The sequence below is a fragment of the Ornithorhynchus anatinus genome, chromosome 2, assembly GCF_004115215.2.
Source record: "Ornithorhynchus anatinus isolate Pmale09 chromosome 2, mOrnAna1.pri.v4, whole genome shotgun sequence".
NCBI lineage: Eukaryota > Metazoa > Chordata > Mammalia > Monotremata > Ornithorhynchidae > Ornithorhynchus > Ornithorhynchus anatinus.
In genome coordinates, this window is record NC_041729.1 from 37576901 (window position 1) to 37595729 (window position 18829).

The 18829-nt window shown below is 46.2% G+C and overlaps 1 protein-coding gene across 4 annotated transcripts in view; it reads left to right on the forward strand.

The window, feature by feature from the left end:
• The first annotated feature begins 598 nt into the window (after positions 1-598).
• The window catches only part of MMD2 (monocyte to macrophage differentiation associated 2), a 58157-nt gene continuing 39926 nt past the window's right edge, over positions 599-18829 (forward strand). The window contains exons 1-2 of one of the 4 annotated variants that reach the window (XM_029058689.2): positions 599-849; positions 5980-6074. In XM_029058689.2, the coding sequence (XP_028914522.1) occupies positions 778-849; positions 5980-6074 (167 nt within the window). In that variant the 5' untranslated portion in view covers positions 599-777. The remainder of the gene's footprint in view (positions 850-5979; positions 6075-18829) is intronic. The other 3 variants (XM_029058688.2, XR_003757015.2, XM_029058692.2) reach the window with 3 other exon arrangements.

Consider the following 18829-nt stretch of genomic DNA (forward strand, 5'->3'; position numbering starts at 1 on the left):
AGTACTCTGCACGTAGTAAGTGCTTAACAAATACCAACATGATTATTATTATTTGGGAGAGAGCTGGAAGGAAATGGTGAACCTTTCGAAGATGTTGATGGGCGTGGAGAAAAATTGGTAGGTAACAGAAAATGGAAGTCAGGGGAGGTGAAAGTCCTGCAGAGGAAATGCCTCTGAGTAAAAATATTTAGGGAAAGATACTACTCAGCCTGGATCTGACCCAGCAACTTAGCTGCCTGCGGGGATATGGGTGGCAGCAGCCATTTCAAGTCCCAGCCCTTGAAGTAACTTACTAGGGTGTGACTGTCTCGCCAAGATAAAATACAAAGAACAGAAGAACAAAAGCAGTGCCCTACTGGATCAGAACGGTCGTTCATCCAGACCAGGATTCTGCCTCCAACAGTGGCACTGAAGGATGCTCAGAAAAACAGTCTGGTCTTCATTCTGCAGCATGAATTCGAGGCCCTCAGTTGCTATAACAACTGGATTCTGGTTTTAAAAATAGTAACTTATTTTTCATTCAACTTCGTTTGCTCCCAGAACGCAATCTATTTTCATGCTCGAGTTTCATTTCAGGTGTGTATCTCTCAGCAGGCATCCAGCATACTGCCTACATCTGCCCTGCCTCTTCCCCGAAGACAATCAGAATTCTATGTTGAATGAAAAGAAAGGAAAACGGAGATCTCTGGTGAAGTTCCACGTCTTTTATCAGGCTTTTTCGTGAAACAACCCCAGGACCATTCTACCTGCTGATTGCAGCCAGCATCCCTACCGATAATGCTGAGACAAATAGCAGAGATCTACAAAAACTGGGACAAGACGTCACCAGGAGATGAGCCTGCCGAGTGGGTATGTTGGCCTTTCACCTTTGGGTTTCCAACTTTCCAAGCAGACATGGGGGATTAAAACTTGAGATCTAGCGCTTTTCTCCCCGGAATCTGTCTTGAAAAGCATCTTCCAAATTCATTATTGCAATTTAGTGGCAGGTGAGCTGCAAGTCCCGAGGATACGGAAGCATAGTTTAAATGGGATCTCGGGGACAGAAAACCCGGAGTCTAGTATAGCCCACATATCAGAGTCATTGGTCTGGGCAACATGTGGGTTCTACTATGCCTGGTTCTACTCTTTCTTTTTTTTTGAAACACAATTTGGTCCTGGGGATTTGAGAAAAAGATGAGCTCACTGCCATTCCATCTTTCCCTTCTCCTTCCTTCCCTCAAATACCCACGGAAAAGGTTGTTTTTTGTCTTTTTTTTTTAATAGGAACCGGAAAAGGCTCCCAATTTTTTATACCACTTTAACACCTCAGGGAAGCTGCCAGAGTGACTAGACATCCTTTATTGAGGAGGAACAGGGCTCATTACTAACAGAATCTCATCAAGGGCTTTGTGTACATTAGTGCAAGGAGATGAAGTCTTGTGGCAAGAGGACAATGGGATAATGAGAAGGGGAAAGATTTGTTTCCAGTGATTTCTTTGAGATCCCCATAATATTGTTGCCCAAGCTGGCATGCATAATTCACATTTGTACTTTAAAAGCTGATCACTCTAAAAATGTAACATAATCTTTGTTAGATCACAGTCGCCTGGCCTCTGCCAAGCAGGTGAACCTCCCTCAGCAAATGTCAGTTGCAGAATTGATTCTCCTCGTGGTCACCAAGTAATAATAATAACAGCATTTGTTAAACTCTTATTATAGGCCAAGCCCTGGGGTAGATACAGGATTAATCAGGTTGAACACAATCCTTGTCCTACATGGGGCTCACAGCCTAAAGAGGAGGGGAAGAGGTATTTGATCCCCATTATACAGATGAGGAATCTGAAGGACAGAGAATTTAAGTAACTTGCTGAAGATCACACAGCAGGCAAGTGGCAGAGCCTGGATCAGAACTTAGGTCTCTGATTCCCAGTCTTGTGCTCTATCCATTAAGCCACATAAACCAACACATACTCAGGAGTGAATGAGGGTGGTCTTTCATGGTTAAAAGGAAGAATTAATTGCATTTATTGAGCACTTATTCTGTGTACGGCACTATAAAATAATAATTGTGATATTTTGTTAAGGGCTTACTATGTGCCAAGCACTGTTCTAAGTGCTGGGGGAAATACAAGGTAATCAGGTGAGACCCAGTCCCTGTCACACAAGGGGCTCACAGTCTTAATACCTATTTTACAGATGAGGTAACTGAGGCACTGAGAAGTGAAGTGACATGCCAAAGGTCACACAGCAGACACGTGGCAGAGCCGGGATTAGAACCCACATCCTCTGACTTCCAGGCCTGTGCTCTTTCTACTGGAACACGCGGTTTCCCTAAGAAGCACTTTACTAAGAAGCACTTGGGAGAGTACAATATAATAGAGCTGATAGGCACGCTCCCTTCTCACAAGGAGCTCAGAGTCTAGATGGGAAGGCAGACATTAAAATAAATTACAGATATGTAAGTTGAGTGTGGAGGGGTGAATAAAATTTACAAACCCAAATGCAAGGATGACCCAGAAGGGAGAGGGAATAGGGGAAATGAGGGCTTAGTGGGAGAAGGTCTCTGGGAGGAGATGTGATTTAAAGAGGGCTTTGAAGGTGGGGAGAATGTCTGTTGACTATGAAGGGAAAAGAGTTCCAGGCCAGAGGCAGGACGTGGGTGAGGGCTCGGGGGCAAGAGAGCGGTACAGTGAATAGGTTGGTGATAGAAGAGTGAAGTGAGAAAATATTTTGTTCTCAATTAATAAAGTGAGCAGGGAGGAGAGAGGACCCAGTTTTGACCTCCCAAAGCTTACCGCCCCTGTCAGATTGGGGTCCCCCCCACCTTCAATTTCATGATCCTACAGCCTGCTCCAGGGTTCCCAGAGGTTCTCATTCCCCCGAACACCTCCAGATTCGGAAGGGCAATCCGGGCCGGTTCTCCCGAGCAGCAGGATCGGGTTCCTCTAGGGGCCCATTCGAGTCTTTTTGAATAATAATAATAATGGTATTTGTTAAACACTATGTGCCAACCACTGTTCTAAGCGTGGGGTGGATACAAGGTAATCAGGTTGTCCCACGTGGGGCTCACAGTCTTAATCCCTATTTTATAGCTGAGGTAACTGAGGCACAGAGAAGTTCAGTGACTTGCCCAAGGTCACACAGCGGGCGAGTGGCGGAGCCGGGATTAGAACCCACGCTCTTTCCACCAAGTCACGCTGCTTCGCTAAGAAAGAAGACTTGAGAGATTGCTATCCCACTGGTGGTGCCTCAGGAACTGAGCTGGTGAAGCTGAAGGGTAATGTAAGGAGAACACACTAGAGAAGCAGCATGGCCTAATGGATAGAGCATGGACCTGGGAGTCAGACGGTCATGCGTTCTAATCCCGGCTCCGCCACTTGCCTGCTGGGGGAGTCCCTTCACTTCTCTGTGCCTCAGTTACCTCATCTGTAAAATGGGGATTGAGACTGTGAGCCCCAGGTGGGACAGGGACTCGATTCGCCTCCATCTATCCCAGCGTTTATTACAGTGCCTGGTTCACAGTAAGGGCTTAATAAGCACTTAACAGTCCTCTAGACTGTGAACTTGTTGTGGGCAGGGATGGTCACTCTTTATTGCTGTATTATACTTTGCCAAGTGCTTAGTACAGTTCTTTGCATACAGTAAGTGCTCAATAAATATTAATGAATGAATAAATACCACAATTATTAGAATTATTATTAGCACATGTCAGTGTGATGGCCTGGAAGGGCCTTTCACAATATCGCAGGGAGCCAGATCCTGGCTCTATCACTTGTCTGCTGCGTGGCCTTGGGCAAGTCATTTGTCTTCTCTGTGCCTCAGTTACCTCATCTGTAAAATGGGAACTAAGACCATGAGCCCTCCCTCCTTCTAGACTGTGAGCCCATTGAGAGCAGGGTCTGTCTCTGTTGCTGAATTACAATTCCCAAGTGCTTAGCACAGTGCTCTGCCCCCAGTAAGCGCTCAGTAAATACGATTGAATGAATGAATGAATGACAGGGACTGGGTCCAACCCGATTTGCTCATATCCACCCCAGCGCATAGTACATCATGGCCTAGTAGCAAGAGCCCGGGCTTAGGAGTCAGAGGATGTGGGTTCTAATCCTGCCTCCGCCACTTGTCGGCTGTGGACCTTGGCCAAGTCGCTTCACTTTTCTGTGCTTCAGTTCTCTCATCTGTCAAATGGGGACGGAGACTGTGAGCCCCATGTGGGACAATCTGATTACCGTGTATCTACCCCAGCGCTTAGAACAGTGCTTGGCACATTGTAAGAACTTAACAAATACCATCATTAATTAATTAATTAATTACAGTGCCTGGCACAAAGTAAGTGCCTAACAAATACCATATTGATAATAATAATAATGTTGGTATTTGTTAAGCGCTTTCTATGTACATAGCACTGTTCTAAGCGCTGGGGTAGACGCACGATAGTCAAGTTGTCCCACATGAGGCTCACAGTCTTCATCCCCATTTTACAGATGAGGTAACTGAGGCACAGAGAGGTGAAGTGACTTGCCCACAGTCACACTGCTGACAAGCACCGTCATTTCGCTAGGTAGAAGGGAGAGGCTTTCTTCGGGATCACTCATTCGTTCAATCGTATTTATTGAGCTCTTACTATGTACAGAGCACCGTACTAAGCGCTTGGAAAGTACAATCCGGCGACAGATAGAGACGATCCTTACCCAACAACGGGCTCACAGTGTAGAAGGGGGAGACAGACAACAAAGCAAAACAAGTAGCCCAGCATCACTACCATCAAAACGGAGAAATAGAATCATAGATAAATGCACATCATTAATAAAACAAATAGAGCAATAAATATGTACACAAGTGCTGTGGGGAGAACAGTGCTTTGGATTTAGTAAGCGCTTAAGAAATGCCATCTTTATTATTAAGGGGGAAGAGCAGAGGGAAGGAGGAGGGGCAGAGGGAAAGGGAGGGTTCAATCTGGGAAGGCCTCCTGGAGGAGGTGAGCTCTCAGGAGGGCTTTCAAGGGGGGAAGAGAGCTAGTTTGGCGGATGGGAGGAGGGAGGGCGTTCCAGGTCAGAGGTAGGACGTGGGCCCCGGGATGGCCCCGACCCTCCCGCGCGATTTTCGCATCCTTTTGTTGCCAAATCAAGGCCGGGGCTGCTAACTGTTGCATCGATCTGCCATCCCTTCGGGGCCTGGCACAGCTGCCGGCTGCACACCGCCGAAACACAGCCCCTCGCTCTCCCCCACGCACATCCACACTCCCCCCCCGACTCCACGGGGGCACAGCCCAAACCCTGGCACGGCCACCCAGGCCGCCCCCCGGGGCGGCGGAGGAGGTGAGCCCGGTTGGGGGGGGGCCGGGCTGGGCAGGGGCGGGTGGGCGGACGAACGGGCTTTGTCCGGCTGTGGGCGTGGGCCAGGGCGAGGGCAGGAAGGACCGGCCGTCCCAGCCCTCCGGGCCGGGACGAGGTCGCGGGGGATCAGAGCCCGGGGGCATCCTGGAAATGTAAGCCAGGGCAATTAAATGCGCGGCCAGCCCCCTCCCCCCGCGGCCAAGGCGATGGGGTCCAGCTCCTCCCTCCCCTCCCGCCCCCCCCGCTAGGTCCCTCCTCTTCTCTCACCATCTGCTTGGGGCTTTGCGCCGGGGCCTCTGCGCCCTCCCTGCTGCTCTCTGGTTTTCTCTCCGCCTCCCCCCTCCCCGACCCTCCACTCTCTTCCTTTCTTTCCCCTCGTGACCGCTCCGAGGTCGATCTTGGAAACTGAGGCACGAGCTGGGGCCGGAGCGAATGAAGTTTTGTCCAGATCCCCGAGCTCGAGGCAGGCTCCCCAAGCACCGGACCCCACCGTTGCCCTTTCTTCTCTTTCCTCGCTTCTCTCCGCGCCTGGGATTGAACCTGCTGCTTCTGCATTTCAAGCTGCTTCTGAATTTCAAGCTGCTTCCTTCTCTGGCTCTTTCCTTCATCTCTCTCCCTCCCTCCCTGTCGCCCTTTGTCTTTGCCTTTCTCTCTCTCTCTCTCCAAGTTTCCTTCTTCTCTTGGACCGAAGCTGAATTCTGATGGAACTGCCAAGATGTTCACGTGCAGACTCCTGGATTTTCAAAAGACAAAATATGCAAGGTAAAGTCAGACGTCTGCATGCCTAACCCCTCTTTCACCTTAGGACCCGCGTGGTGCCTTCTCTACCTTTCCGCCTTCTCTCAGGGGGAGGAGAGGTCACTGGAGCCTGGAGGAGAACCTGTCCCTCACTTTTATAGGGGAAGGAAGGGAGAGAGGAAAGCAGAGAGGGAGGGAGATGAGAGACTCCTGAAAGAAAGAAGATGCTTAATCGAATGCAAAATCTTCTTGGCTTAAATGACAAATACCACTGTTATAATAATAATCGTTGTTGCTATCATTATTATTACCTGCAGAGGTTATGGAGTCTGCTTCCCATTCAAGAGTGGTGAGCTACGTACAGAACGGGTAGGCATTAAGGGTGTCAGAAACTTTGAGGCGCGGCCGGCTATACCTACGGACTCCGTGGAGCCAGCCAGATCTGGGGAGACCTGAAAAATTTGGCCACACACAAACTTTTTCAAAGGTTACTCTTTCGTAGTCTCCTAAATAAAGCACATTATTTAGGTAAAATTTGGAATGAGGAGCTTTTTGAAGGAAGCCCCTAAACTGTCTCTCGGGAGTTAAAAGGCCTGTAAAAAATAAACTTTTCCACTGAGTATTTATGTGTGCTCTAAATAAGTTTAGTACAGGGTTGGGCAATTATTATCGTAAAAGGGCCCTTTATCAAATTTATTTAGGCTGTTGAGGCGTGTGTGGTTTAAGATAAGGAAATGACTACTTCGGCCCGAGGCCACTTCCATCTGGCTCCAAAGTTTGCTGCAGATGAATGACCGCGCTCCACATCAGAATCACTTTGTTTCAAAGGTTCGAGACGCTTTCCACCCCTCCTTCCTTCCCTGCCGTCATCTGCTCTCCTCTTTCTGCCCCACCACCAGCCCGTGTCAACCGGCCTCCTTTTTGGCCCGCTGATTTCATGGCCACAGGGGCCAGGATGTGAAGGGCCCAGAGCAGTGAGGTCTGCGTAGCAGTGAAGTGTGTTACATTAGAGCGGCAGAAAAGGAAATGGGGTGGATTTGGAATGGTATGGGGGCCAGTGGGTTGGGGGAGAACTGAGGGACTGGGAGGGGTGAGTTCAGGGCTCTGAAAGCCATGGAATGCTGAGAATGGGGGGAAGGGGTGGACACGAACAGGATGAGGTCAGAGCTAGCTTTATATAGCTTGACTAGAAAAAGGTCGAAGATATAACTGCGGAGGATTCAAAGACAGTGTAAGTTGATCCTCTGATGGGCAATTCCAAGGGGTTGCTGACCGCATCCTGTGTGGACTAAGAGTCATCACAGGCAAAACTAGATAAACTTCCTCACATCTTGGGTCAGAATGACTCGTTTGGAAAGTGGGAGTTGACCTGTTGACTCAAGACTCAGTTCTGGTCTATAGAGTCACAAATGATTCTCAGGCTACCCATTGCTTCCTGGACAAAACAAAAACCCCTTTGCTTGTCTTTCCCTCCTTGAAGGCAGGGATCACGTCTTTGGTTTCTTCTGAGTGTTCCACAAATGCCTAAAACAGTGTTCTGCACACTGTGGACACTCAATAACTTGGTGTTGATGATGTTCATGATGATGCTATTGGTTTCAAGGCTCTCTACTGACTGGGATCACTCATCTGATGGAGTTTCCAGTCAAGAATGACAGATGAACCTCCTCCCTGCCCATCATATCCCTGGTTGGGGCATGAGTACCACAAGTGATTAGTGGGCAAGGGTTGCGAGGTGTATGTGAAGGGTTGTTTTTTTTTTTCACTTGCAGGTCCCATTTGCAGCCAAGGTGACTGTCAGCTTAGTGCTGATGCTGTTCTTTGGCTCCATGACCTAGAAGCGGGTCGCTTTGGTAGCCTGCCACTCCGCTCAGTCTTTGCTGCCTATATTTCCGAGCTGTTTTTCAGGATTCCTGCTCGGTCGGGCCACCTCACTGAAAGTCCAAGTTGATTCTTCAGTCATAAACCTTCGCCATTAATGGCATACCTAAGGCAGAACCGGGACTGGAACTCAGATCTCTTGATTTCCAGATCAGAGCTGAGGCAACAGCAGGGCTTTAAATACAATAAGATGGAGTTGATTTTAGGCACAGGCAAAGTGGGCAGGCACCCAGGGTCAGCAGTTAAAAGGAGTGGTTGTTTCCAGGACCTCATCGTCCCCCTGACCAGCAGAGCTCCTTGCTTCTATCTTCAGCCTCCTTACTCACCCACCATAAACAAAGTAGCTCATTTTGTATGGTATTTGTTAAGCATTTACTATGTGCCAGGCACTGAACTAAGTACTAGGGTGGATACAAACTTATCAGTTTGGTCACAGTCAATGTCCCACATGGGGCTCACAGTCTTAATCCAGACTTTACATGAGGTAACTGAGGCACAGAGAAGTTAAGTGACTTGCTTGAGGTCACACAGCAGACAAGTGGTGGAGCTGGGATGAGAACCCATGTTTTTCTGACTCCCAGGCCCTTGCCCTATCCCCTGGGCCATGCTGCTTCTATTGACACAGCTGTTTGGTGGTCCTGGTAAATGGTATTTCTCAGTCCAGAGGAAGGGTCTTAACTGGTAGGTCTCCCACCTGCTACTGGAGGTCCTCTCCTTCATCTTCCTTCTGCCCAGATAAAGCTTGGAGTGTTAGAGCCAGAAGCGAGGACCTGCTCTATCATAGAGACAAACCATTCTGCTAGGGGTGACTCTTTCCTCCCCTACTTATGGTTCTTGCTTCTTTGTTTCCTTGTCCTCTTCTTTGTTCTAATATCTCTGCATTGTGTCCTCTTGCTCAGGGCACCAAAATGTCTCCAGCTGGCCCTGGATGGAATTAATGCCTCTCAGGCTCAATGTGGGAGGGTGAGGTTTCCGGAGTGGAATATCTGTTAATCCAGTAGTTCTTCTCCTTAACCTTTACCCCTCCTAGACTGCTTGAGGGCAGGAACCCTGTTATATTTCTTTTGTATATTCCCAAAGCAGCTAGTACAGTGCTTGACTCAGAGACTACTGTTGATAAAGATGAAAGTTGAATAATTATTTGGTGAACTTGATCAATGTAGGACAAGGCAAACAAAAACAGTTCTGTTCTTCCTCTGGGACAGTGTTTGGGTCTAACTGATCTAGATAGCTGCTTCAATTTTCCACTTTATTTTGCCCATTAAATATAAGCAATGACTCAGTAGGATAAATGCCATTCTCCCTGGGATTAGCTCCACTCAGTTTATATTAAAGATAGGGGGATGTACTAAATGATCCATGGCCCATGATTCTATGAGGAAACTTAATAGATAACATTTGATTATTCTGAATAGAATTCTGGAACACTTTAGAGTCATATCACTTTATTAGCAAAAATGCTTACAACGTAGGACACAAGAAAATCACAATGTGTTCCTCTCATTTTGTTATTGTTATAAACTTGACTACAAACAGCTGAGTCTGGTGGGATTCAATCACTTTGGTGGCTTCCAGGATACAGAGAATGAAGTAGTTCAGAATTGTTTTAAACAGAAAGCTGGGACCAGCCATGTGTGACTGTTATTTAGTAAGATTTACTATGTATATGCTAAGCACTGGAGATAGATGCAAGAAAACCAGAACAAATCCAGTCTCTGTACCTCATGGGGCTCACTGTCTACGAGACAGGGAGAGCAAGTTGTGACAAGCAGAATGACATAATGGATAGAGCAAGGGCCTGGGTGTCAGAAGGGTCTGGGTTCTAATCCTGACTCCGCTACATGTCTGCTGTGTGACCTTGGTCAAGTCACTTCACTTCTCTGGGCCTCAGTTCCCTCATCTGTAAAATAGTGATTAAGAGTGTCAGCCCCATGTGGGACAGGGACTATGTCCAACTTGATTTGCTAGTATCTATTTCAGCGCTTAGAACACATAGTACCATAATTATTATTATTATTATAAGTTTCTAGGTGTGTGTAGGGAGTTGGGGGAGAGGGGGACAGAGGGAGCAGGGCAGACTGGACATCGTCAGACGATGGGCTGGCCCGGGCCTGACTGGATCACTCGGGTAAGTCTCATCACCCTTTCTGTTTCTGATGGTGACTAGGACTGGCCCCAGGCAGCCAGCAAAGTAAACTATCTAGTATTTTTTTATTATTGCTATTTTATGGTATATGTCAAGTGCTTATTATGTGCCAGGCACTGTACTAAGCACTGGAGTAGGTACAAAGTAATCAGGGTGGACATAGTTCATGTCCCATATGGGGCTCATAGTATCAATCCCCATTTTACAGATGAGGTAACTGAGGCCCGGAGAAGTAAAGTGAGTTGCCCAAGGTCACACAGCAGAAACATGGTGGAGCCAGGATTAGAACCCAGGTCCTTCTGATTCCCAGGCTTATCCACTAGGCCATGCTATTTCTTGTAAACTCGTTGAGGGCAGGAATTGTATCTATCTACTCTAGATTGTAAACTCATTGTGGGCAGGGAATGTGTCTGTTTTTTGTTATATTGTACACTGCTCTGTACACAGTAAGCACTCAATAAATTCATTTGAATGAATAATCCTCATTTTACAAATGGGGAAAGTGAGGCCCAAAGACGTTAGGGGATCTGACCAAAGTCACAGAGCAGGCTATTGGCAAATTTGGGACTAATTAAGTAACTATGGTATTTGCTAAGTGATGAGGTGGATACAAGCAAATCGGGTTGGACATAGTCCCTGTCCCTTGTGGGGGTGACGGTCTCAATCCCCATTTGAGACAAGTGGCAGAGCCAGGATTAGACCCCATGACCTTCTTACTCCCGGGCCCGTGCTCTATCCACTATGCCATGCTGCTTTTCATAGAACCTGGATCCCAACCCCCAAGTCCCATGTTCTTTCCATTAGGCCACAGCTGCCTCCTGATGTTATCCCCACAGCAAGGCAGTCCTGTCACGCGATTTACAACTGTTTATCTGAATGCATTGGGATTGCTGCTGCTCTAGAGAGGTAGGTCTCCCTTGCAGTGAGTTCTTTCTGAGATTCAGGTTCTTAAGGAAGCTCTGTATTTCCTGGGCAGGAGGAAGTGTTTAGTCCACGTGAACTATAGGATCATAAAAATGGAGGAAACCTTAAGAAAACATCTGATCTAGTCCCCAAATTCCTACAAGATAATTTTCAAAAAGGCAAAGGAATAATTTTGTTAGGTAGGGACCCCCTTCACGATTCAGTGGTTTTGGAGGGATTTGTGGGTGAGAGGAATCACCGACAACTATGCCCTGTCTGTCCATTAATACCTAACTCCCTTTCCCCCTGTATCTCGGTTGTTCTTATCCTGCCAACCCCCTAGTCCTGGATCATCCCCATGTCCCACTTTCTTCATTCCTGCACCGCTACATCTGGGTGTTCTAAGCAGAAATCCCAAACCACGCTGACCTCTGCCATTACAGATTTATCCTCTCATACTCTAACTTTGCCATTTCATCTGTACATCGTCCCTTCCTCCCTCACTGACTTCCTTGCCACCGGCCCCCACTGACTCTCCCAGACCCTTAACACCCCACTGAAGTCTCCAGTCTCATCTCCCCCCTCTCTAACACCTGATGGCCTTGCTCTTTTGTTGACAGGATCACAAACTTAACCAAGGGCCATCTTTGCCTCTTCACTGTACTCAAGCCCCCACATCTACATTCTCTTTTCCAGCTTCTCTCCAGACCATCTCCTTGTAACTGCTTTCTCAACACGTTTGTGCCACCTCCACACTTTATGCACTCATAACCACCCATAGTAGCTCTTTTGAACATACAGACTTGCATTTTCTACTCTTTGAGCTTTACTTATCTACATTTTAAATTTTCCCCATTCTCTTTTTCCTCCTAGTTTAATTGTTTTAGTGTCAGTGGGAAGCAACTCGGCCAAGTGGATAGACTACGGGCCTGGGAGTCAGAAGGAGCTGGGTTCTAATTCCAGCTCCGCCACTCGTTTCCTGTGTGACCCTGAGCAAGTTACTCATGCTTCACTAGGGCATGTTGCTTCTTCTACTCAGTCTCCTATAACTTGGGGGTTACATTCTTTCAAATCGCCAATGTGAAAACTCACACTGTAGGACTCACCTGTTTCTCCAGCGCTTAGTACAGTGCCTGGCACATAGTAAGCACTTTACAAATACCATTATTATTATTCTGATGCTTCAGGATGCTGTATCCAAACTGATTTACGTGGTTTGTTGGATGAACATTCCCAATTCCCTAACAATGTTCTATCTAACTCGTGTGTGTAATTATGCATTATGGCAAAACTAGGTGTATTTCTTGGAAAGAATTAGTTCTTCCAAACCCTGGGCAAAACCAACAAGGCTGGTCATGCCCATGTATGCATTCAGGATAGACTTCTAGGAAACAGTCCTTCATTAGTGCAATATGACTTTAACTAGGGCCGGTTTTTAAATAAAGATTTTCCATAGAGTAGCATAGTTAATCAGTGTCAGTGATGAATATCAACCAAATCCTGTTCCATATCAATTCAGAGCCTAGTTCCTGATCCTCTTAGAGCCTAGTTTTTAAATATTGTAACAGGGTAAGACAGTCTCTCTCGCAAAGGAGTTTTTATTTCCCCTGATCATTTAAAAATGAACTGGGGGTACTTTTTTTCCTTGGTCCACCTAAACATAGCAGATCAGTTCCAGATTTTCCAAAAACAACAGATAGGGGTGTTTTTTTTCCATCCTCCACCCCCCCCCCCCAAAAACTGGGATAGAATCTACAGGCTACACTCCAGGAATGATCGTCTGAAGTTCAAAACGAAAGTTTCTCAAAACCCTTAAATAAGGTCAGCTGGATTGTGTGCTCACGGAACCCTTGAAAAGGACCAAAGCCCTTCATCTCCTAAAAATAAATAGTTTAGCTTTTTAAAACTACTCTCTGTTTTCTGAGAATTTTTCTGCCATCTTTGGTTGGTACTATGCCCTCGGAAGAAATCAGGCGAGCGAGATTTTTTTTCTGCTTTCCAGATGGGGAGACTTGAAACGAAGAAGATCACTTCTGGACTTGCTGGGTAGCGTGCAGCGCTGAGCTGAGTGCATTGTTCCCATGGAGTTCTAAGAGAGTTCCAGCCCGAGTTGACTCTTTGAGGGGCATGGAACATGATGTGAGGAAGGGACCCCGAGTTCTTAAGCGATTATCAAAGGTCACCCGGTGACTCACCGCTCCTGACTGATGCTTACTTCTGTGCTGAGACTTCCAGGCCTCTTTGAAAACAGGCAGCCATCTGCTGAGGCAGGCCACGTGACTTGGTTATGCTGTCTCCACTTGCATGATTCTCATCCCTACGTTGTGTCATGATTAAACTTGACAGCCCTCTCTCCCACAGATGGAGAGGCTCAGGGGAGAGGTGAAACTCGGAGGTTAATCTGTGGTGTCACAGTTGGGATCTAGACAAAGCATTCGCTGCATTTTGGGATGTGGATTCAGGGTCTAGATCAGGGGTGAAAGTTAAAACAGTAGTTCTCAGGGAAATGGCTGGAAGAGCTGCTGTTGTGGGTGAATCTTGGGTTGGGGAGGGATCCGGGTTTAGGTGTGGGGAGGAAAGCTTCCCCCAGCTGCTGGTGAAGGTTGTAGGGACCCCACAGGCCCCAGGCTGGGCCAGGGTTGCAAGCTACGGACCGAGAGATCTAGAGTCGCAGGAGCAAAGACTGGCGTTTCCCTGTGCCTACCCCAGAGCAACCCTGGTGCCCCCAAGTTCCCCATCCCCCCCGGAGCCATGCCAGCTCATCACAAGAGGCAGCGTGGCCTAGTGGATAGAACACAGACCTGGAAGTCAGAAGGACCTGGGTTCTAATCCTGGCTTCACCACTTATCATAAGAACACACAGCAGGCAAGTAGTTTAGACTGCTGGCCCATTGTTGGGCAGGGATTGTCTCTATCTGTTGCCGAATTGTCCATTCCAAGTGCTTAGTACAGTGCTCTGCACATAGTAAGCGCTCAATAAATACCATTGAATGAATGAATGAAAGTAGCAGAACCTGGGATTAGAACCCAGGTCTTCTGATTCCCAGACCTCACTAGGTCTCACTGCTTCTCCTGGCTCTCCCCATTTACTAGCTAAGAAAAACTGGGAGTTTTAGCTAGCACCATTATCTCAAAAGAGTGAATTTTGGGAAAACATAGCTCCAATTCCAATGCATTCAGAATATGTTCAGTCAAATAAAAAGTGGGCTTATCAATAGGATGGGATGGGAGCAGAAGGCCTTGTGTTAAGGGGAGACTTTAATGGACTTTCTTTAATGGGCACAAGGCAAAGGTCAGGAAACTTATGTAGCAGTCCTTGGGAGGTAGTTCATTACAGGAAATGGTATACATATATATGAGGAGTTTGAAATTTATTTGGTTGCAATCTGACTTGAGAAAATACCAAGAAAAAGTCACTTGTTGATATGAGTGGGCATCAGAAAAACATCGTGATCAAAGACCTGTGAACAAAGTGAATTTGATCAAAGGAAGCAATCAGTGTAGGAGTATTTTTTGAGCTGCTGGAGAGGATGGGGTAATATTCCTTTTTCCAGGAGCAGGAATGCCTGGCTAAAGTAGCACTGGCATGAATGCTAAAATGTCCTCTGCACATTTCACTGAGAAGATTGCTGAGAGGAAGCAGAGGATTCTGAGTTAGAACAACATCATCCTCACTATAGTATCAAAGAGCAGGAAGAAGGGTGTTTGAAGGAGCTCCGAAGAAATAAGATGGGAGTGATCAAGTTTGACATTTAAATACAGGTAAATAGAGAGGTCTACAGCTACACTCACATTTGCCTCCACCTTGAAAAAATCCTGAGGATTTTTCAATTGTTCCCCAGTGTGAGATACCACGCTGGATAAACTCCCAAATTGAATCCTTTGTCTTCAAAACCAAAGTGTTTTGCCTTCATTTTCACTTGATCTAAGCAAAATGAAGAGGAGGCCTACTTCCATGCTCAGACTCCCTCGGGTAGCATCACCCTTTAAATATGTTCGTATGTACAGCTTATCTCTGATGCGTTTAAATTAAGCCAGCCACTACATTGGGAACGGAACATCTTGTCTGTATGGGAAGTAACACAGAATTAGCCTGCAGTCTCTGCTTTGAAGGAGAGTTGTGTGATTTCTTTAATTGGCCAAGTTGACTTGTGGTGGACTTTTAGGGAAAGTGTGTGTATATATGGGGAGGGGGAGGGGAGGAAAAGAAAACAAAGGGGATGGAGGTTTTACCGTGTAATCACAGCCAGGGATAATATGGAAAACTGAAATCCACAGTAATAAAAACAACCACATTTTAACCAAAACTTCAGTCTTCTCTCTGGGAAAACTTCCACGATCGTTAGAGAAAAATGGACTCCTTTGAATTTTCTTTCCCCTTCTTGCATTTCTTCATTTGGTGCTGAAGGGCTGTGTATGGCACTCCTCGTGTTTGAAGATGCTGTTGGGACGGGGAACTTTTCCCATGTGTGGCAGAACCCTGAAGAGCCAGAAATTTCTCTCTCCAAGCCTGTCTCAATCTGACCCAATCTGATGAGATCCTTAGCTGCCCAAGCCAGAATGGAGCCTTTGAAACTGGGTTAATAGGTTTTGACCAGTCTTAGAAGGACCAGAAGCAGGCCCTAATAGTTTCTTCCGAGATAGTGCGCAAAACATTCTTCTGCAGAACCCAAATTTACAAACAAATGGAAGGCTCTTCCCTGGATTGTCTGCTGAACCTTAAGTGTCGAGACAAGACGTATCTTTTCCAACTGGCATTCTAACTGACATTTTGAGCCAGGTGGTAACTGACACTCCGTTTTATTTATTTTAAATATCTTAATTACTTTTCTGGGGGATGAGGAGGGCTGAACAATTGAGTTATACTACTGCTTATTTCAGGTGGAATACATTTAAGAGTAAATAAATAATAATGCTAATGAGCCACCACGAAACCAAAAAGCTACCACCCCCTGAGAGAGCTGAAGGAATTGTGAGGCAAATCAACATCCTTGTTTTGAGGAGAAGCCATTAAGGGATGGCTGTAGAAAAAGGGATTGAAATAAGACATATGGTAGGACTCTATACTTGGTTTCTCCCAGGGGATAGGGAGCAGAAACTTAAATGTGTTTCATCTACTGGAAACCCCCTCCTCACTCCAGTGGCTAGCCAAGTATTCCCAGCTATTATCTCATCGACAGAAATAGATCATCCTAATGATAAACACATTCCTAAGGATCCTTATTCCCCGAGGAGCTATCCCTTCAGAACCAGTAGGCCTAGACTGGATGTCCACAAATTATTTGTGCCCAGAGCCAAATGAAATGAAATTTTTGAGCAGCACTGAGCAAGAGCCAATCATCGAATTAAAACGGAAAGTATGGTGGGGGGAAGGAAGAAAGAGGAAGTAAGGAGAGAGGAGCAACGTGGTCTAGTGGAAAGAGCAAGGACCTGGGAGTCAGAGGACCTAGGTTCTAATGCCGGGTCCGCCACTTTTCGGCTGTGTGACCTTGGGCAAATCACTTAAGTTCTCCATGCCTTGGTTCCCCCTCGTCTGCAAAATGGGGATTAAGACTGTGAGACCTGTGTATGTGGCTCATCTGATTATTTTGTATATACTCTAGGGTTTAGTACAGTGCTTGGCACATAGTAAGCACTGCACAAATAGAGAGAAAGAAAAAGGGAAAAAGAATAAATTTCCCGATTCATCTGTGAAGTGGGGAAGGTTCTGGAGTGGTAAGGTACTTCGCCAACTCTTTTGGTGTCTCACTCATCCTCTTCTCCTCCTCTTCACCCACCTCCACCACTCTTGCTCCTGACCTGTATCTTGTGAGGAATTAGTCTTTTCCTGTGGCATGTGTAGGGAGCACAGAGCCCAGCATGGAGCCTTTCCATTCCCTTTTCCCAGAGTGCACGCTCTGTAATCATACCATCATGATTCCTGTCATGGAGGCTGTGCTTGCCCCCTAACCTTGCCCTTCCCTGCCCAGTGGACAGGTAGCTGCATCTGTCTCCTTGGTGCATGGTGCCCAGAGCCTATGGTGGGAGTTAAGTGGTCTGCCTGTGTGGGCATCAAAAGGCAGGGGATAGGGAAAGCACAGCTCCAGCTTACCCTGCTGTCCATTGAGAATGTTAAGGATTCTCCCTGTCTCCAGATTACTGGGACCGTATCCTTCTAGCGGTCCAAGAAGTGGGGCCACCGTCTTAAATCCTCGGCCCCTTTCCAGCCCAAGAGGATGGAAAGGGCAAGATACTTTTTACCCAGAAAGTCATAAGGAAAAAATGATAGCATTGCCTTCATGATGCCAACTCTGCCCACCAAGTGGCTACCTATGCTCGAGAGCAGCATCTAGTATAATGAAGAGCTAGATTTGGCGTGAAATTAAGAGGTTCTCCACCCCTGTCATAGACCATTTTACTCTGGAACCCTCAGGGAAGACTTTTGCCAAGAAATGGGACATCATTTCGCCCTTAGCCCATAGTTTCTGATGTCTGTGTATCTAGAGTTCAGTCAACATATAAGAATATAAGAAATGCTACATATGCTAAATCAAACCCAACAGTCCTTCCAATCCAGGATTCTGTCACCAATGGTGCATTAAAGAACACTGTGATAGATGGTTAGGTATATATATATATATATATCTTTAAACAACTCTATTTTCTCTAATACCCTATCTCGCATGTAGGGAATGGCTCGCTGAGCGAAAACTTTATATGGAAAGAGAGAAAAAGACAATGCTAGGTGCTATAGACATTAAACATAACAACACAACAAGGAGCAACCTTTTTGTGTGCCCAAAATGCTTGGGATTGTGGATCCTGCAATGGTCTTTTCAGCCACACACACACTACTAGATAAATTTCACTGTCGGTATCTATACTTTCTAACTTCTTTAACTTTTCCTTCTAACACCTCCATTTTCCCTCCAGTAATATAATAATCAGTCAATTGGTGGTATTTATTGAGTGTTTATTCCATGCAGAGCACTGTGCTAAGCACTTGGGAGAGTACAATGCAATAGAGTTGGTAGACATGATCGCTACCCTCAATGAGCTTAGATCTCTCTGAGAATGAATCCAGATCCTTCTTGAGAATATTGCTATGTTCTGATTATCATATCCTTCAACACCCACTGTATAAATAGCCATTTCCTTCTTTTTTGTTTATTTCTCTTTGGTTCAAACTCACCACCTTCGAGTTTCAGTGGGTTCTCCCTAGTACTGCTATTGAGGGGTTTGGCAAATAATTCCATATTCACCCTTTTCACGTCATGCATGATTTTGTTATCTATACATCAATCAATCAATGGTTTTTACTGAGCAGTTACTGTGTGCAGAGCACTGTACTAAATGCTTGGGAGAGCATGATAAACTTCAGTGGTGTCAATCTGTGTGCTTGCAGAAGATGCTCCACTTCCCGGTCACTTTACTGCCCTTCTCTCTCCTTTGCCAGCTCTGATATATCTTTCCTAAGAGGAGATGCTCAGAACTCAGTAGAGCATCTTGGGGTTTTCTGTATGCTTTCAAAGCATGCCCAGCATTCTGATTGCCTTTTTTTGGATAGGGACTGTGTCTGATCTGATTTTCTTGTATCTCTCTTAGCACTTAACACTGTGCTTGGCTCACAGTAGACATTTTTCTAAATGGTACTTGTTAAGCACTTACTGTGTGCCTGGCACTGTACTATATGCTAGGGTAGAAAAAAGTTAATCAAGTTGGACACAGTCCTTGTTTCTCATGGGAGCTCCTCCTCGCCTCTTCATCGCCCCAACTCACTCCCTTTGTTCTATCCCCAGCCGCTACAGCTCTTGTGTAGGTATGTACATATCTGTAATTCTGTTTATTTATATTAATGCCTGTTTACTTG